General features: G+C 46.0%; 1 protein-coding gene across 6 annotated transcripts in view; it reads left to right on the top strand.

Moving 5' to 3' along the window:
• LOC115135571 (ryanodine receptor 1-like) overlaps nt 1-20441 on the top strand; it is a 73835-nt gene that overhangs the window by 9921 nt on the left and 43473 nt on the right. For all 6 annotated transcript variants that reach the window (XM_065023560.1, XM_065023557.1, XM_065023556.1 and 3 more), the window contains exons 13-43: nt 50-171; nt 384-573; nt 684-819; nt 954-1049; nt 1160-1278; nt 1435-1568; nt 1667-1908; nt 1988-2180; nt 2296-2512; nt 2587-2691; nt 2789-2892; nt 3045-3128; nt 3360-3519; nt 3984-4131; nt 5977-6182; nt 6279-6453; nt 6576-6784; nt 6923-7281; nt 7637-7763; nt 7938-8098; nt 8178-8340; nt 8469-8555; nt 8751-8977; nt 15374-15818; nt 15908-16474; nt 16585-16785; nt 16865-16976; nt 17107-17250; nt 19654-19927; nt 20029-20143; nt 20260-20392. In XM_065023560.1, coding sequence (XP_064879632.1) covers nt 50-171; nt 384-573; nt 684-819; nt 954-1049; nt 1160-1278; nt 1435-1568; nt 1667-1908; nt 1988-2180; nt 2296-2512; nt 2587-2691; nt 2789-2892; nt 3045-3128; nt 3360-3519; nt 3984-4131; nt 5977-6182; nt 6279-6453; nt 6576-6784; nt 6923-7281; nt 7637-7763; nt 7938-8098; nt 8178-8340; nt 8469-8555; nt 8751-8977; nt 15374-15818; nt 15908-16474; nt 16585-16785; nt 16865-16976; nt 17107-17250; nt 19654-19927; nt 20029-20143; nt 20260-20392 — 5755 coding nt within the window. The remainder of the gene's footprint in view (nt 1-49; nt 172-383; nt 574-683; nt 820-953; nt 1050-1159; nt 1279-1434; nt 1569-1666; nt 1909-1987; nt 2181-2295; nt 2513-2586; nt 2692-2788; nt 2893-3044; nt 3129-3359; nt 3520-3983; nt 4132-5976; nt 6183-6278; nt 6454-6575; nt 6785-6922; nt 7282-7636; nt 7764-7937; nt 8099-8177; nt 8341-8468; nt 8556-8750; nt 8978-15373; nt 15819-15907; nt 16475-16584; nt 16786-16864; nt 16977-17106; nt 17251-19653; nt 19928-20028; nt 20144-20259; nt 20393-20441) is intronic.

Genomic DNA, 20441 nt, shown 5'->3' with positions numbered 1-20441 from the left:
CCCCCGGAGTGCAACTGGTGTTTATCCATGTTGTCAATGTCTCTCTCAGGCCATCCTTCATAAGGAGGGCCACATGGACGATGCCCTGACCGTGGCCCGCTCCCAGACAGAGGAGTTCCAGGCTGCTCGTATGATCTACAACACAGCAGGCCTCTTCACTCAGTTCATTAAGTATGGCCCCTCTCCAGTCCCCATGTCTTCCCTATGGCTCTCTGAGAAAAGACTTATCTAGGAATCTCTTGAGTTTTTCTACACATTATGGACGTATGTATAGACCCCTTTGACTTACTGTTATCCTTCAGGAGGGGCGGAGAGCGCCTTGGTGTAGTGTTTGACCTCGTGCTCAGTACAGTGACGTTTTCCCCTGTTCCCTGTGTCTCCAGAGCGCTGGACTCTCTGAGCGGGAAGAACAAGTCTTCTTCAGCCCCCCCGTCTCTGCCCATGGACTCAGTGGCCCTCTCCCTGCAGGACCTCATCTTCTACTTCAGGCCCCCCGAGGAGGAGCTGGAGCACGAGGAGAAGCAGACCAAACTACGCTCCCTCAAGAACAGACAGAACCTCTTCCAAGAGGAGGTCAGTGCTCACGCACAACAGATGAGGATGATGCACTGTATGTTGAAGATATTCTTCCCGCACGGCTCCTCCCTTTGGTGTTCCTATGTTATTTGTGTCGTTCCGCACAGGGCATGATCACCCTGGTGCTGGACTGTATTGACCGACTCAATGTCTACAACACGGCGGCCCACTTCTCCGAGTTTGCAGGGGAGGAAGCTGCCGAGTCTTGGAAGGAAATCGTTAATCTCCTGTACGAGCTGCTGGGTACGTGACCTTCTATTCATCCCGTTGTTTCAGGTCCCATCGTGTTTCTGCATGGCTGTGGTTACTATGGCAACATGCCCTTTCAATCTGAACATGACATTAGCTCTGATCTCTGTCATTCTCTTCCTGTGAAGCCTCTCTCATCAGAGGTAACCGGGCCAACTGTGCTTTGTTCTGTGATAACCTGGATTGGCTGGTCAGCAAACTGGACCGTTTAGAGGCCTCCTCAGGTTAAGTCCCACTACAACACACTCCATCACCTTTCAGCACTGAATCACATTGACTTGAATGTGTTACGGGAGTGCCCTCTGTGTTTCATTGCGTGTTATGCTCACCACAGGCATCCTGGAGGTGCTGTACTGCGTTCTGATTGAGAGTCCAGAGGTCCTGAACATCATCCAGGAGAACCACATTAAATCTATCATTTCTCTACTGGATAAGCATGGACGCAATCACAAGGTCAGTGAATACGTGTACAGGTCATTGAAGTTTATTATTATTATATTTATTATTTCTATTAAGTTGTATTATTTAGGCCTGTGCTTATCTAGAGAAGTGTTCATATGTGGTTGACAGTCCATCTCCTTATGATTTGAGAAGTTTCTCTCTCCCTAGGTGTTGGATGTGCTCTGCTCTTTGTGTGTGTGTAACGGTGTGGCTGTAAGGTCCAATCAGAATCTCATCACAGAGAATCTGCTTCCAGGTCGCGACCTCCTCCTGCAGTCCAACATCATCAATTATGTCACCAGGTATACAGACATCTGGCCGTACGAAATATCATTTGTGAAAATACAACCACGGCAATTCGCTTTTTTCTTTCAAACCATTAACTGTTTTTTCATCTCAGTGTGAGACCCAACATCTTCCTCGGAACCTGTGAGGGATCCACACAGTATAAGAAGTGGTATTTTGAGGTGATGGTGGATTATGTGGAGCCTTTCCTGACTGCCCAGGCCTTCCACCTGCGTGTGGGCTGGGCTCTGACCGAGGGCTACAGCCCCTACCCTGGGGGTGGTGAGGGCTGGGGCGGCAACGGGGTTGGCGACGACCTCTACTCCTACGCCTTTGATGGACTCCACCTGTGGTCAGGTACGGCATGCAGGGCCTCGCTTTAGAATGCAGAACTCTATTACTGGTTGACGTCTTATAGATCCGTGTGTCTCCACAGGACGAGTCCTCCGGCATGTCGCCTCCCCAAACATGCACATCCTAGCGGCAGACGATGTGGTCAGCTGCTGCCTGGATCTGAGCGTGCCCAGTATCTCGTTCCGTATCAACGGGCACCCGGTGCAGGGCATGTTTGAGAACTTCAACCTGGATGGCCTCTTCTTCCCTGTCGTCAGCTTCTCTGCAGGCGTCAGGTGAGAACCGACGATAGGGCTTACAGAGCCGCTGTCATTTTACATTTTTAGTCTTAAGAAAATGAGTGATGTCAAATGAGTGATCACTGTTCATGTTCTCCTCGCAAACGCTAAGGGTTCGTTTTCTCCTGGGAGGACGGCATGGGGACTTCAAATTCCTCCCACCGCCAGGCTATGCCCCGTGCTATGAGGCTGTGCTGCCCAAGGACCGACTGCGTATTGAGCCCATCAAGGAGTATAAGCATGATTTCAATGGTGTCCGCAATCTGTTGGGGCCTACACAGTCCCTCTCGCACACCGCCTTCACCCCCTGCCCTGTGGACACAGTACAGGTACAACCCTCGAATGATCTGTGCACATCTCGTTCTCCTAGCTCTTGCCTCCATTCACCGCGTTGTCCTTTCAGATTGTGCTTCCGCCTCACTTGGAGCGCATTCGGGAGAAGCTGGCGGAAAACAGCCATGAGCTGTGGGCCGCCACTCGTATTGAACAAGGATGGACCTACGGGTCGGTGAGTGCTTCCCATACTGCCTCAGTCAGATCACACGACTTAAGGATATCTATTTAATCCAACCTGGCAAACATCTTGATTCTTTCCACTCCTCCAGTTCCGAGATGACAACAAGAAACTGCACCCCTGCCTGGTGGATTTCCAGAGCCTGCCAGAGCCAGAGAAGAATTACAACCTTGCAATGTCTGGAGAAACACTCAAGTGAGTCAAGGTCATGGACACGCACTCTCAAGGTCATGGACACGCACTCTCAAGGTCATGGACACGCACTCTCAAGGTCTTGGACGCGCCCTCTCAGCCTAGTATGTCTGTGTGTGCTGGGTGTTCACCACCTCTCCTTCTTCTCCTCAAAGGACTCTGCTGGCGCTGGGCTGTCATGTGGGCATGGGGGATGAGAAAGCAGAGGAGAACCTGAAGAACATCAAGATGCCCAAAACGTGAGCGATACCTCAAGATTGTGATCTGACTTATTTAGGCATGACGTCATTATTCTCTGATATTCACTTACGTGGTTGAAAAGTGAATGATCTGTTTTACATTATCTGAGATGGGCATTGTGAAATGTTGGATTGTCATTTAAGTTGAGGCCTGTTCACTTTAGTGAGATGAATAGCAATAATGACATCTGACTTACTAGTGTAATCATGACATCCCGTTTGTTCCATTAGGTATATGATGAGTAGTGGATATAAGCCTGCCCCTCTGGACCTCAACCATGTCAAGCTGACACCCAACCAGACCAACCTAGTGGAGAGACTGGCAGAGAATGGGCACAACGTGTGGGCTCGTGACAGGGTCCATCAGGGATGGACCTACAGCATTGTACAGGTAGCTTCTCCTCCCTCTGCCTGTCCTTGGTTCTCGCAGGAGACTCGCACACAGCAAGTAAGGCCAAACCTGTGGTAATACTGTAGCTCAAGTCCTTTTCAAACGAGGACTATTGAATATCAGTAGTGTTTTTGTGGGGTGGGTTTTAATGCGCACGTAGGCGTGCAGGTGGGCACACAACAAGCTCACCTAAAGTGACGCAGCTGTAGTACTTTATAAAAGTTGAACTCTGGGTGAAGCATTATTCATACCTGACTCATGAGTCGTTGAAGTCGGGATGTTTTCGGAGCCAACATTTATGCAACTGTTCAAGACAAATAGAATAAAAATCTGTTTTTTTTCTGGAGCTAGTGCAGTATCACTCTTTCTAAGATGTATCAAGATGTAAGTCCATGACTTACAGAATAAATCTATGACTCCCACAATCGTTTGAGTTGATTTCAAGTCTTTATTTCCATGTTTAGGACATTATGAGCAAGCGCAACCCGCGCCTGGTGCCGTACAACCTGCTGGACGAAAAGACCAAGAAGACCAACAGAGACACTGTCTGTGCAGCTGTCCGCACTCTCATCGGCTACGGTTACAACATTGAGCCACCTGACCAGGAGAGCAGTGAGTCTGTCTGTCTGCCAAGTTGTTCATATTTCAGTACTGTACTGAACTAGCTACTAGTCCTGTTAAATACAGCTAGATATACTGTACACACACATACATATGCCTTGCGAAAGTATTCGGCCCCCTTGAACTTTGCGACCTTTTGCCACATTTCAGGCTTCAAACATAAAGATATAAAACTGTATTTATTTGTGAAGAATCAACAACAAGTGGGACACAATCATAAAGTGGAACGACATTTATTGGATATTTCAAACTTTTTTAACAAATCAAAAACTGAAAAATTGGGCGTGCAAAATTATTCAACCCCCTTAAGTTAATACTTTGTAGCGCCACCTTTTGCTTCGATTACAGCTGTAAGTCGCTTGGGGTATGTCTCTATCAGTTTTGCACATCGAGAGACTGAAATTTTTTCCCATTCCTCCTTGCAAAACAGCTCGAGCTCAGTGAGGTTGGATGGAGAGCATTTGTGAACAGCAGTTTTCAGTTCTTTCCACAGATTCTCGATTGGATTCAGGTCTGGACTTTAACTTGGCCATTCTAACACCTGGATATGTTTATTTTTGAACCATTCCATTGTAGATTTTGCTTTATGTTTTGGATCATTGTCTTGTTGGAAGACAAATCTCCGTCCCAGTCTCAGGTTTTTGCAGACTCCATCAGGTTTTCTTCCAGAATGGTCCTGTATTTGGCTCCATCCATCTTCCCATCAATTTTAACCATCTTCCCTGTCCCTGCTGAAGAAAAGCAGGCCCAAACCATGATGCTGCCACCACCATGTTTGACAGTGGGGATGGTAGTGTTCAGGGTGATGAGCTGTGTTGCTTTTATGCCAAACATAACGTTTTGCATTGTTGCCAAACAGTTCAATTTTGGTTTCATCTGACCAGAGCACCTTCTTCCACATGTTTGGTGTGTCTCCCAGGTGGCTTGTGGCAAACTTTAAACAACACTTTTTATGGATATCTTTAAGAAATGGCTTTCTTCTTGCCACTCTTCCATAAAGGCCAGATTTGTGCAATATACGACAGATTGTTGTCCTATGGACAGAGTTTCCCACCTCAGCTGTAGATCTCTGCAGTTCATCCAGAGTGATCATGGGCCTCTTGGCTGCATCTCTGATCAGTCTTCTCCTTGTATGAGCTGAAAGTTTAGAGGGACGGCCAGGTCTTGGTAGATTTGCAGTGGTCTGATACTCCTTCCATTTCAATAGTATCGCTTGCACAGTGCTCCTTGGGATGTTTGAAGCTTGGGAAATCTTTTTGTATCCAAATCCAGCTTTAAACTTCTTCACAACAGTATCTCGGACCTGCCTGGTGTGTTCCTTGTTCTTCATGATGCTCTCTGCGCTTTTAACGGACCTCTGAGACTATCACAGTGCAGGTGCATTTATACGGAGACTTGATTACACACAGGTGGATTGTATTTATCATCATTAGTCATTTAGGTCAACATTGGATCATTCAGAGATCCTCACTGAACTTCTGGAGAGAGTTTGCTGCACTGAAAGTAAAAGGGGCTGAATAATTTTGCACGCCCAATTTTTCAGTTTTTGATTTGTTAAAAAAGTTTGAAATATCCAATAAATGTTGTTCCACTTCATGATTGTGTCCCACTTGTTTTTGATTCGTCACAAAAAAATACAGTTTTATATTTTTATGTTTGAAGCCTGAAATGTGGCAAAAGGTCGCAAAGTTCAAGGGGGCCGAATACTTTCGCAAGGCACTGTATACTACTGGTCAAGGGTGCCAATAATTATGTACCTGACTGCTATATATATATATATATATATATATATATATCTCATCTTAATAATGACACCTGTATCTCTGTTTGTGCAAGGTGGTGATGGAGAAGGTCATTCCCGTGGAAATAAGATCCGTGTGTTCCGGGCTGAGAAGTCATATGCGGTGACCCAGGGGAAGTGGTACTTTGAGTTTGAGGCTGTCACCGTGGGGGATATGAGAGTGGGTTGGGCCAGACCCAGTGTCCGCGCTGACACAGAGCTGGGGGCGGATGAGCTCGCCTATGTCTTCAATGGTTTCAAGGTATGGTCGGTGATGAAGGATCTGTTCTGTGTCTGTTTTAGGGAAAACATTTACTAATGTGTCCTACTCTTAAACTTTGACTTTTCGTTTTTGTAGGCTCAGCGCTGGCATGTGGGCAATGAGCCGTTTGGTCGTAGCTGGTTGCCAGGTGACGTGGTAGGCTGTATGATCGACCTGGTGGAGCAGAACATCTTCTTCACCCTGAACGGAGAGATGCTGATCAGCGACTCTGGCTCTGAGATGGCCTTCAAGGACATAGACACAGGAGATGGTGAGTGACTGCTGTGGCAGGTAAATCCTTATAGGTTGGATCTGCTGCCCAAGAGGTGGATAGTATGATTCAGTGTCATTTAAATCTATGCCATTCATTAAACTGTGTCTCTCTTTCTCCAGGCTTTATCCCTGTGTGTAGTCTGGGCCTGTCTCAGGTTGGCCGGCTCAACCTGGGCCAGAACGTCAGCAGCCTGCGCTACTTCACCATCTGTGGCCTGCAGGAGGGCTTTGAGCCTTTCGCCATCAACATGAAGAGAGATATCACCATGTGGTTCAGCAAGAGCCTGCCCCAGTTCATCCCTGTTCCTACAGAACACCCTCACATTGAGGTACAGCATATCTTGTTCAGTAACAGTGGCTCGTTATGCTTAGAAATGACTTCTGTTCCCATATTACATGATCGTAAATTGACAAATGTCAAAGTTAGGTATCTTTTAGATTTCCATCGTCCCATGTACCCTTTGTAGGTGTCCCGTGTGGATGGGACGGTGGACAGTGCTCCGTGTCTGAAACTGACCCACAAGACCTTCGGCTCTCAGAACGCCAACACAGACCTGCTGTTCCTGAGGCTCAGCATGCCCGTGGAGTTCCACGAGACCTTTAAGGTTATGGCCGGGACCACCCCCCTCACCCGAGCTCTGACCATCCCTGAGGACGAGGTTCTGGAGGTTGACCCCGACTCTGACTTTGAGGTGCTGAAGAAGTCTGCCAGCCGCACAGAGAAGGAGGAGGAGAAGAAGGAGCCCTCTGTGCCTAAGGAGATCCCTGTCAACGAAGGAGGAGAGAACGTGAAAGATGCCTCTACAGAGAAGAGCAAGAAGAAGGGGTCAGTACTGAGCAGGGGTCAGATGGGTAAAGAGAAAGACGGTAGTCTTTGGACAGGCTACAACAACTCCGTTGGAAAAAAGTAGAAAGTGAATGCTGAAAACCAGGAATGGGGTCCATTTGAATTGAAATAAGCCAATTCAGGAAGGGATTTGAATTTAAAATGTGAAAATAAGTTAATTGAGAAATCGTTGAGCACAGATGCCCTTTTTACCCTATTAAATTGGAATTTCAATTGACTTCCTGAATTGAACTGCTGAAAAAACTGCACTTTAACTGCAACCATCGTCGTGTTTTCTCAGTCGTCTTGTATAGGAGGTCCTACTCCACTGCCACGTTGTTTGTGTGCCCCTCAGGTTCCTGTTCAAGGCCAAGAAGGCAGCTTTCACTCCGCCCCCTGTTGTTCCCACCATGCCCCGCCTGATGGAGGAAGTTGTACCAGATGATCGAGATGACGACGACATCATCCTCAACACCACTACAGTATGACCTTTTTACGTGTGACCTCTTCAGACCCTAGTGTCTAAACCTAACTCTCTGAATGGATAATCACTTCTCTTCACCAGGACATTTTTGGAGTGAGGATTATTATTTATTGTTTGGTTTAGTTCAATCCATTGTTAAGTCATGTTTTCTGCCCACTTCCTCTGTGTGCAGTACTATTATTCAGTGCGAGTGATTGCGGGACAAGAACCCAGCGGTGTGTGGGTGGGCTGGATCACCCCGGACTACCACCAGTACGACCTGCACTTTGACCTCAGCAAAGTCAGAAATGTCACTGTCACCGTGGGAGATGACAAAGGCAACATCCATGACAGGTGAGACACAAACACACACACACATACACAAACACACAGAGATATTAAGATATTATCTTAGCATACTGTTTTCTCTCAGTATGAAGCGCAGTAACTGCTACATGGTGTGGGGAGGGGAGTTCAGCAGCTCCCAGCAGACCCGTGTCAGTCAGGAGGACTTTGTGATTGGCTGCCTTATTGACCTGGACACTGGCCTCATGACTTTCACAGCCAACGGGAAAGAGATCAACACCTTCTACCAGGTGAGATCCTGTATTCACAGTGTAAGCATGTATTTATTTACTCGGAAGCTTGTCACGGGTGAATGGACTTAATGGGAAAAGTACAAACTGCTATGGGCTTCGTCTGTGATACTGGTTGTTTGTTCCAGGTGGAGCCCAACACTAAACTGTTCCCAGCTGTCTTTGTCCTGCCCTCCAGTCAGAACATGCTGCAAGTGGAGCTGGGCAAGCTCAAGGTCAGACTCACAGAGAATCACTCAAGTACATTTGTCACTGTCTGCTTTTACAGTGTTAACTCATTACTGTCTGCTTTTAAATTGTTATGGATGTGTTTTTTTCCCCTTTAATTCTCTCTCTCAACCTATCATGTCACTTCAACGATCACCCTTCTACTCTCCAAAGTAAGTGTTTGTTCTCTCCTCTCGCCGTAGAACATCATGCCCATCTCGGCAGCCATGTTCCGCAGTGAGCGTAAGAACCCAGTCCCCCAGTGTCCTCCCAGGCTGGACGTCCAGATGCTGACCCCAGTCATCTGGAGCCGTATGCCCAACCACTTCCTGTCCCCAGAGACGGGCCGTGTGAACGAGAGGCACGGCTGGATGGTGGAGTGTAGAGAGCCTCTCACCATGATGGCTCTGCACATCCCTGAAGAGAACAGGTCAGAACACGGCCACATTTACTGACCTCTAAGCAGAGGATTATTGTATTTGATGAACTGATTATCAAGTAATCAAGAATGGTAGGTATTGTTCATATGTTGAGAACTTACAAATACTTCAGAAAGTATTAATACCCCTTGACTTATTACACATAAATGAAATATTTTATTCTCACCCATCTACCTACAATACCCCATAATGACAAAGCGAAAACATGTTTTTAGGAATGTTTTCAACTGTAATTAAAATGTATTACATAAATATCTCATTTGCATAAATATTCACACCCCTGAGTTAATACATGTTAGAATCACCTTTGGCAGTGACTACAGCTGTAAGTCTTTCTGGGTAAGTCTCTAAGATCTTTCCACACCTGGGTTGTACAATATTTTCCTATTATTCTTTTCAAAATTCTTCAACCTCTGTCAAATTGGTTGTTGATCATTGATAGACAACCATTTTCAGGTCTTGCCATAGATTTTCATGTAGATTTATGTCAAAACTCTAACTCGGCCACTCAGGAACATTCACTGCCTTCTCGGTAAGCAACTCCAGAATAGATTTAGCCTTGTGCTTTAGGTTATTGTCCTGTTGAAATGTGAATTCATCTCCTAGTGTCTGGTTGAAAGCAGATTGAAGCAGGTTTTCCTCTAGGTTTTTGCGTGTGCTTAGCTCCATTCTGTTTCTATTTTATCCTGAAACACTCCCCAGTCCTTAACGAATACAAGCATACCCATAACAAGATGCAGCCACCACTATGCTTGAAAATATGGAAAGTGTTTTATTGGATTTGCCCCAAACATTATACATTTTTTGCAGTATTACTTTAGTGCCTTTTTGCAAATATGATTAATGTTTTGGAATATTTGTATTATGTACAGGCTTCCTTCTTTTCACTCTGTCAATTAGGTTAGTATTGTGGAATAACTACAATGTTGTTGATCCGTTTTCTCATCTATCACAGCCATTAATGTAACTGTTTTAAAGTCACCATTGGCCTCAGGGCAAAAATCCCTGAGCGTTCCTCTCTGGCAACTGAGTTAGGAAGGACCCTTTGTACTGATCAGGTGTATTGATATACCATCCAAAGTGTAATTAATAACTTCACCATGCTCAAAGGTATATTCATTGTCTGTTATTTAAAATGTTAAAAAATCATATTCTTTCATCTACCAATAGATAGATGCTATTTTTAGACCTTATAGCTAGAACATCCATCCGAAGCTAGCCATCATATGCTAACCAGCTGATTAGCTACTAGCTATTTAGTCATTGTTAGCCACTGCTAGCGGCCTTTACCTTTAGCTCAGACACCAGCCACTTTTAGCCTGGATAATACCCACCAGTCTGCACAGCGCAATATCATCCCTGAACGTACTGGACTGCTTTTCTCCACTACATCACCAGATTCCTGCCGTAAGCTCTGGATCATTACTCCAGATCATCGCAGCTAGCTAGCTGCTAATGATTGGCCCAGCCCCGAAGCTAGCCTTGAGCCAGGCCCATCTCCTGGCCTGCTCAGTGGACCCTATGATCACTCGGCTACACAGCTGATGCCTCCCGGACTCTTCACTAACACTACTAGAAGCCACTATATCACCGGATTCCTGCCGTAAGCTCTGGACCTTTGCATCGGTTCATCACAGCTAGCTAGCTGCTACTGAGTGGCTATAGTGGCTAACGCCCTTGTCCCGAAGCTAGCACCAGTTAGCCTCGAGCCAGGCTCATCTCCCGGCTTGCAAACGAAATTACTCCAACTACAATACCTCTTTTGCCAATTGGCCTGGACCCTTTGTCGACACGGAGCCCCGCCGATCCATCACGAGTGGTCTGCCGATGTAATTCTGTCCATTGTGCCCTCAACCGGCCTTTGCCGGACGTCGGTGAAAACGCTTCTGCTAGCCCCGACCTGCTATTTTTTTGAATGCCGTGTCTCCTGCTTGCTAGTGTTAGAACGACGACCTAACGCTTCCCTGTTTCATCTATTACTGTTCACTGGACCTGGCTACATACTGTAGCTGATGCCTGCTGGACTGTTCATTAATCATGGTACTCCATTTTGTTTATTTTGTTTATCTGTCAGCCCCAGCCTCGAACTCAGGCCCTGTGTGTAGTTAACTGACCCTCTCTGCCCATTCATCGCCATATATGAAACCTGCATATAAACTCTTATTCCATAAATTAACTTGAAATGCTATCTGGCCATGAATTGAGTCCAGCCAAATGTGTGCGCCCAAATCTGTATGCTGTTGTTGTCTGTACAGTTTTGTCTTAGCTAGCTCTCCCAATCAATACCTGTGATTGCTTGTATATTGTTGTTTAGGGTAGTTATCATTGTTTTATTTTACTGCGGAGCCCCTAGCCCCACTCAACATTCCTCAGATACAGTACCTATTTTGCCCCTCCTCCCACACATGCTGTGACCTCCCCTAGCATAACTAGTGCCTCCAGAGATGCAACCTCTCATCATCACTCAATGCCTAGGTTACCCTCAACTGTACACGCACCCTACCATACCCTTGTCTGTACATTATGCCCTGAATCTATTCTACCATGCTCAGAAATCTACTCCTTTTATTCTCTGTCCCCAATGCACTAGATGACCAGTTTTGATAGCCTTTAGCCGTACCCTCATCCTACTCCTCCTCTGTTCCTCGGGTGATGTAGAGGTTAACCCAGGCCCTGTGTGTCCCAAGGCGCTCTCATTTGTTGACTTCTGTAACTGTAAAAGCCTTGGTTTCATGCATGTTAACATAAGAAGCCTCCCTAAGTTTGTTTTACTCACTGCTTTAGCACACACCGCCAACCCTGATGTCCTTGCCGTGTCTGAATCCTGGCTTAGGAAGGCCACCAAAAATCCTGAAATTTCAATCCCTAACTATAACATCTTCCGACAAGATAGAACTGCCAAAGGGGGAGGAGTTGCAATCTACTGCCGAGATAGCGTGAAGAGTTCTGTCATACTTTCCAGGTCTATGCCTAAACAGTTAGATCTTCTAATTAAAAAAATTAATCTCTCCAGAAATAAGTCTCACTGTTGCCGCCTGTAATAGACCCCCCTCAGCTCCCAGCTGTGCCCTGGACACCATATGTGAATTGATTGCCCCCCATCTATCTTCAGAGTTCGTTCTGCTAGTTGATTTAAACTGGAATATGCTTAACACCCCGGCCGTCCTACAATCTAAGATAGATGCCCTCAATCTCACACAAATGATCAAGGAACCCACCAGGTACAACCCTAAATCCATAAACATGGGCACCCTCATAGATATTATCCTGACCAACTTGCCCTCCAAATACACCTCTGCTGTTTTCAATCAGGATCTCAGTAATCACTGCCTCATTGCCTGCATATGTTTGCGGTCAAACGACCACCCCTCATCACTGTCAAACGCTCTCAAAAACACTTTGGCGAACAGACCTGGCCCGGGTATCCTGGAAGGATATTGACCTCATCCCGTCAGTAGAGGATGCCTGGTTGTTCTTTAAAAGTAATTTCCTCACCATCTTAAATAAGCATGCCCCTTTCAAAAAATTGAGAACTAAGAACAGATATAGCTAGCTCTTGGTTCACTCCAGACCTGACTCCCCTCAACCAGCATAAAAACATCCTGTTTCCTCCTGGCTACCCCAACCCCGGCCAACAGCTCCGCACCCCCCGCAGCTACTTGCCAAATCCCCCCCAGCTTCTCCTTCACCCAAATCCAGATAGCAGATGTTCTGAAAGAGCTGCAAAACGTGGACCCGTACAAATCAGCTGGGCTAGACAATCTGGACCCTCTCTTTCTAAAATGATCTGCCGCCATTGTTGCGACCCCTATTACTATTCTGTTCAAACTCTCTTTCGTATCGTCCGAGATTCCTAAAGATTGAAAGCTGCCGCGGTCATCCCCCTCTTCAAAGGGGGTGACACTCTAGACCCAAATTACAGACCTATATCCATCCTGCCCTGCCTTTCCAAAGTCTTCGAAAGCCAAGTTAACAAACTGACCATTTAGAATCCCACCGCAACTTCTCCGCTGTGCAATCCGGTTTCCGAGCTGGTCACGGGTGCACCTCAGCCACGCTCAAGGTATCAAACAATATCATAACCGCCATCGATAAAAGACAGTACTGTGCAGCCGTCTTCATCGACCTGGCCAAGGCTTTCGACTCTGTCAATCACCGTATTCTTATTGGCAGACTCAACAGCCTTGCTTTCTCAAATGACTGCCTCGCCTGGTTCACCAACTACTTCTCAGATTGAGTTCAGTGTGTCAAATCGGAGGGCCTGTTGTCCGGACCTCTGGCAGTCTCTATGGGGGTACCACATGGTTCAATTCCTGTGCCGACTCTTTTCTCTGTATATATCAATGATGTCGCTCTTGCTGCTGGTAATTCCTTGATCCACCTCTACGCAGACGACACCATTCTGTATACATCTGGCCCTTCTTTGGACAATGTGTTAACAAACCTCCAAACGAGCTTCAATACCATACAACACTCCATCCGTGGCCTCCAACTGCTCTTAAATGCAAGTAAAACTAAATGCATGCTTTTCAACCGATCGCTGCCCGCACTCGCCTGCTTGACTAGCATCACTACTCTGGATGGTTCTGACTTAGAATATATTGACAACTACAAATACCTAGGTGTCTGGCTAGACTGTAAACTCTCATTTCAGACTCATATTAAACATCTCCAATCCAAAGTGAAATCTAGAATCGGCTTGCTATTTCGCAACAGAGCCTCCATCACTCATGCTGCCAAACATACTCTCGTAAAACTGTCTATCCTACCGATCCTCGACTCGTCGATGTCATTTACAAAATAGCCTCTAACACTCTTCAGCAAACTGGATAAAGTCTATCACAGTGCCATCTATTTTGTCACCAAAGCCCCTTATACCACCCACCACTGCGACCTGTATGCTCTCGTCAGCTGGCCCTTGCTACATATTCATCGCCAGACCCACTGACTCCAGGTCATCTACCATAACAACACCCACCCGTAGCACGTGCCCCAGCAGGTATATCTCACTGGTCATCCCCAAAGCCAACACCTCCTTTGGCCGCCTTTCCTTACAGTTCTCTGCTGCAAATGACTGGAACAAATTGCAAAAATCGCTGAAGTTTGAGACTTATCTCCCTCACTAACTTTAAGCATCAGCTATCTGAGCAGCTCACCGATTGCTGCAGCTGTACACAGCCCATCTGCAAATAGCCCATCCAACTACCTACCTCATCCCCAAATGGTTTTTATTTACTTTTTTTGCTCTTTTGCACACCAGTATTTCTACTTGTACATCATCATCTGAATATCTATCACTCCAGTGTTAATTTGCTAAATTGTAATTACTTTGCTACTATGGCCTATTTATTGCCTTGCCTCCTTACTCCATTTGCATACACTGTATATAGATTTTTTCTATTGTGTTATTGACTGTACTTTTGCTTATTCCATGTGTAACTGTGTTGTTTTTGTCGCACTGCTTTGCTTTATCTTGGCCAGGTCGCAGTTGTAAATGAGAACTTGTTCTCAACCGGCCTACCTGGTTAAATAAAGGTGAAATAAAAAAATTAAGTGGGTTCCCGTCTTTGCGAGGCATTGGAAGACCTCCCTGGTCTTTGTGGTTGAATCTGTCTTTGAAATTCACTGCTCGACCGAGGTACCTTGCAGATAATTGTATGTGTGTAGTACAGAGATGAGGTAGTCATTCAAAAACACACACAGAGTGAGTCCATGCAACTTATTATGTGATTTGTTAAGCATATTCTTAGTCCTGAACTTATTTAGGCTTGCCATAACAAAGAGGTTAAATATTTGTTATTTATTTAACCTTTATTTAACTAGGCAAGTCAGTTAAGAGCAAATTATTATTTACAATGACGGCCTACCCCGGCAAAACCCTAACCTGGACGACATTGGGCCAATTGTGCGCCGCCCTATGGGACTCCCAGTCACGGCCGGTTGTGATACAGCCTGGAATCGAACCAGGGTCTGTAGTGATGCATCTAACACTGAGATGCAGTGCCTTAGACTACTGCGCAACTCGTGAAGCAATACTTATTAACTCAAGACCTTTCAGCTTTTCATTTTTAATTAATTTGTAAAAATGTAATTCCACTTTGATATTATAGGGTATTGTGTGTAGGCCAGTGACCAAAGCATCTCAATTCAATCCATTTTAAATTCAGACTGGAAAACAACAAGATATGGAAAAAGTCAAGGGGTGTGAATACTTTCTGAAGGCACTGCAGCTTTTAACAAAGATCACATGATTTGTTGATTTCAGTGTTTGCTATAGTATTGGAAAATAAATATAACCAATAGCCACCCACTCTGGCTCTGATGCAATAGATTTGTCAATCTATACTGCCTTGTGCCATACAGTTCTCTCCCTCTGTCCCCTCTAGATGTATTGACGTCCTGGAGCTGTCGGAGCGTATGGACCTGCTGAAGTTCCACTACCACACTCTGAAATTGTACGGCTCGGTCTGTGCTCTGGGGAACAACCGCGTGGCTCACGCCCTATGCAGTCATGTTGATGAGTCCCAGCTGTTCTACGCCATAGAGAACACCTACCTGCCTGGACCAATGAGGAGCGGCTACTACGACCTGCTCATCAGCATGCACCTGGAGTCAGCCAAGAGGAACCGCCTCATGACCAACAAGGAGTTCATCGTGCCCATGACAGATGAGACGCGCAGCATCAACCTCTACTCAGACACTGACAACTCCCATGCTTTACCAGGGGTGGGCCTCACTACCTGCCTGCGCCCCAAACTCCACTTCTCCCCCACTGGCTTTGTGGGGACAGACCTGGACATCTACACCCTCAGCCCATTCATCCCCCTACAGGTAAAAAGCCTCAGGCCGATGAAAGGAGAGCGGAAGGGTTTTCTGTTTGAACTGACCAATGGTGATTAATGTCTTTCCTTCTCCTGTAGGTGCTGAAGGCGAAGGCCCTGACCATGCTGACAGAAGCTGTACAAGACGGTGGTCAGGCCATGAGGGATCCTGTAGGAGGCAGTGTTGAGTTCCACTTTGTCCCCATCCTCAAGCTCATCAGCACCCTGCTCATCATGGGCGTGTTCGAGAATGAAGATGTCAAGCACATCCTGAAGATGATCGAGCCCACTGTGTTCAGTGGAGAGGCAGAGGCTGCTGCAGAAGAAGCAGAAGCCACAGCCAAGGGCGCGGGGAGCCAAACGCTGGCGCTCAAAGAAGGGGGGGAGGAGGTGAAGGAGGAAGAGGAGGGAGCAGTGGAGAACGGACATGAAACAGAAATGGAGGACGAGGGGATGGGTGAGGAAAATGAGGAACTGGAGGCAGAGCTGGAGGAGCTGGTAGAAAAAGAGGAAGAGGAGGACGGAGAGAAAGTGGATGGAGAGAAAGGTGCTGAGGAGACAGAGAAGGAGGCGACGCCTGGAGAGGCAGACGGAGAGGCAGAAGAACAAGTAGGTCTGGAAGAGGGATTACTGCACATGAAGCTGCCAGAGTCTGTCAAGCTACAGGTTGGTGTGTCTCTTATCACTTCACTGTAACTTTCAAAATCCTCCCAAGTTTGACCAATTATACTAATCAATATTGCTACATCTCATGTCTTTTCCTTTCTGTATGTCAGATGTGCACTCTGCTTCAGTATTTCTGTGACTGTGAGTTGCGCCACAGGGTAGAGGCCATCATAGCTTTCTCAGACCAGTTTGTGAGCCAGGTGCAGGCCAACCAGAGAGCCCGCTACAACGAGCTCATGCTGGCGTTCACCATGAGCGCTGCCGAGACGGCCCGCAAGACCCGCGAGTTCCGCTCCCCACCGCAGGAGCAGGTACCTTCAGCCTCCGAGTACAGTCCCACTTTTAACAGTACATGAACGGTGACAACAACGTGTTGTCTTTCACCTGCAGGTCAACATGCTGATGAACTTTAAGAGCATTGCGGAGGATGAGGAGTGCCCTGTGCCTGATGAGGTCCGCGATGCCCTGCTGTCTTTTCACAAGAACCTGCTTGCTCACTGCGGTCAGTCAAACTAATTCAGTACTTATATCGCCAAATGTAACTTAGAACGTCACTTATATACATGTATATAGCCTACATTTGAGGTGAGCAGCTAGTGTCAATGGTCTTTCATCCCTCATGTCACCTTCAGGAGTACACATTGAAGAGGAAGAGGTGGAGGAGGAGTTGGATATGTCTCTCAAAGGACGACTCTTCAGAATTTTGGACAAGTTGAGGCACCTTCGCAAGAAGAAGGTAGAGGAGGAGCCAGAACCTGTAGAAGAGACCAAACCCAGTGAGTCTCACTCTCTATCACTCGTCCCACTGAAAAACAGTCAAATCAAGCCAACGATGTACCTTCAATGCCAGAAGACAATGTGAATTGTTGATTGATTTGATTTCGTTTATTGGATAATTACGTTTATTGGATAACTTTTTGGGCGACCTGACCAAATTCACATACAGTTGAAGTCGGAAGTTTACATAAACTGCTCCACAAATTTCTTGTTAACAAACTATAGTTACAAGTGACAAGTCGGTTAGGACATCTACTTTGTGCATGACACAAGTATTTTCTTCAGCAATTGTTTACAAACAGATTATTTCTCTTAAAATTGTCACGCCCTGACCTTAGAGAGCCGTTTTATTTCTCTATTTGGTTAGGTAAGGGTGTGATCTGGGGTGGGCATTCTATGTTGTCTATTTCTTTGTTTTTGGCTGAATATGGTTCCCAGTCAGAGGCGGCAGCTGTCTATCGTTGTCTCTGATTGGGGATCATACTTAGGCAGCCCTTTTTCCCACTTTCTGTTGTGGGATCTTGTTTTTGTTAGTTGCTGGTTTAGCGCTACATTACTTTACGTGTCGTTTATCTTTCTTGTTTTTTGGGTTGTTCATTTAATAAATTGAAAATGTACACCTACCACGCTGCGCCTTGGTCTCATTCCGACGAGAGCCGTAACAAAAATTCAGTGGGTCAGAAGTTTACATACACTAAGTTGACTGTGTCTTTAATAAACAGGTTTGAAAGTTCCAGAAAATGATGTCATGCCTTTAGAAGCATCTGATAGGCTAATAGACATAATTTGAGTCAATTGGAGGTGTACCTGTGGATGTATTTCAAGGCCTACCTTTAAACTCAGTGCCTCTTTGCTTGACATCATGGGAAAATTGTAGACCTCCACAAGTCTGGTTCATCCATGGGAGCATTTTCCAAATGCCTGAAAGTACTACGTTCATCTGTACAAACAATAGTACGCAAGTATAAACACCATGGGACCACGCAGCCGTCGTAACGCTCAGGATGGAGACGCGTTCTGTCTCCTATAGATGAACATACTTTGGTGCGAAAAGTGCAAATCAATCCCAGAACAACAGCAAAGGACCTTGTGAAGATGCTGGAGGAAACAGGTACACAAGTATCTATATCCACAGTAAAACAAGTCCTGTATCGACATAACCTGAAAGGCCGCTCAGCAAGGAAGAAGCCACTGCTCCAAAACCGCCATATAAAAGCTAGAATACGGTTTGCAACTGCACATGGGGACAAAGATTGTACTTTCGTCTGATGAAACAAAAATAGAACTGTTTGGCCATAATGACCATTTTGTTTGGAGGAAGAAGGGGGAGGCTTGCAAGCCAAAGAACAACATCCCAATCGTGAAGCACGATGTTGGCGGCATCATGTTGTGGGGGTGCTTAGCTGCAGGAGGGACTGGTGCACTTCACAAAACAGATGGCACAATGAGGAAGGAAAATGATGTGGATATATTGATGCAACATCTCAAGACAACAGCCAGGAAGTTAATGCTTGGTCGCAAATGGGTCTTCCAAGTGGACAATGACCTCAAGCATACTTCCAAAGTTGTGGCAAAATGGCTTAAGGACAACAAAGTCAAGGTATTGGAGTGGCCATCACAAAGCCCTGACCTCAATCCTATAGAAAATGTGTGGGCAGGACTGAAAAAGTGTGTGCGAGCAAGGAGGCCTACAAACCTGACTCAGTTACACCAGCTCTGTCAGGAGGAATGGGCCAAAATTCACCCAAATTATTGTGGGAAGCTTGTGGAAGGCTACCCGAAACATTTCACCCAAGTTCAACAATTCTAATTGCGAGTATGTAAACTTCTGACCCACTGGGAATGTGATGAAAGAAATAAAAGCTGAATCAATCATTCTCTCTGCTATTATTCTGACATTTCACATTCTTAAAATAAGGTGGTGATCCTAACTGACCTGAGACAGGGAATTTTTACTTTGATTAAATGTCAGGAATTGTGAAAAACTGAGTTGAAATGTATTTGGCTAAGGTGTATGTAAACGTCCGACTTCAACTGTAAGTTTAGTTTTTGCGTCTATTACTTTTGATTTTGTACACTAGCTTCAAACAGCTGCAAATAAAATAAAATAATGGTTATTGAGAAGATATTTCGCAGTGTTTTACAATGATTCTCTAGACTCTGAGTGCTTGTTTTGTCACATTAACTGACATTTGGCGAGCTATTCGAATTTTAGCAACCAGCAAATGGCATAGCGATTCCTGCATATTGCACCTTTAAAAGCAGTAGGCTGCTCCAGCTGGAGACAACATTACAACATTGAAATGTCAGTCTAGTCATGGGATAATTTCATTCGGTTTCAACAATCAATCAATCAATCAAGTGATGCCTCTTGTTTATAACCTCCCCTTTCTCTCCTCCAGGCACCCTCCAGGAGCTCATTTCCCACACTATGATCCACTGGGCCCAGGAGTCGTTCATCCAGAACCCTGAGCTGGTGCGTCTGATGTTCAGCCTGCTGCACCGTCAGTATGACGGGCTGGGGGAGCTGATCCGGGCCCTGCCCAAGGCCTACACCATCAACGCCATCTCCATAAAGGATACCATGGACCTGCTGGAGTGCCTGGGACAGATCCGCTCGCTGCTCATCGTCCAGATGGGCCCCGAGGAGGAGAGACTCATGATCCAGAGCATCGGGTCAGTAGTACACAGTAGACCAGTAAAATCATTTACTATACAGAGAACTGGATGGATTGAGGAGGAACTGAGAGTCAACATGAGCCTTCTCTCTCCGTCAGAAACATCATGAGCAACAAAGTGTTTTATCAGCACCCCAACCTGATGCGAGCGCTGGGCATGCACGAGACTGTCATGGAGGTGATGGTCAACGTGCTGGGTGGTGGCGACTCCAAGGTAAAGTGGTTACTTGGCTCATAACAACAGGATCAATGCTTGGCTGAACATGGGAATGTGTTAAATGTTATTACACCGTAGTCAGTGGATTCCCCCTTGCATGTGTTCCTCCGCAGGAGATCAGATTCCCTCGCATGGTCACCAACTGCTGTCGTTTCCTGTGCTACTTCTGTCGCATCAGTCGCCAGAACCAACGTTCCATGTTCGACCACCTCAGCTACCTGTTACAGAACAGTGGCATTGGCCTTGGTGAGGGACATTGATATCTTCCAATTTGTATTCTTATAAGGTTAGGTTG

Source organism: Oncorhynchus nerka, linkage group LG10 (genome assembly GCF_034236695.1).
Source record: "Oncorhynchus nerka isolate Pitt River linkage group LG10, Oner_Uvic_2.0, whole genome shotgun sequence".
Classification (NCBI taxonomy): Eukaryota; Metazoa; Chordata; class Actinopteri; order Salmoniformes; family Salmonidae; genus Oncorhynchus; species Oncorhynchus nerka.
The sequence above is the reverse complement of the archived record's forward strand: the minus strand, read 5'-3'. Positions and strand labels throughout refer to the sequence as shown.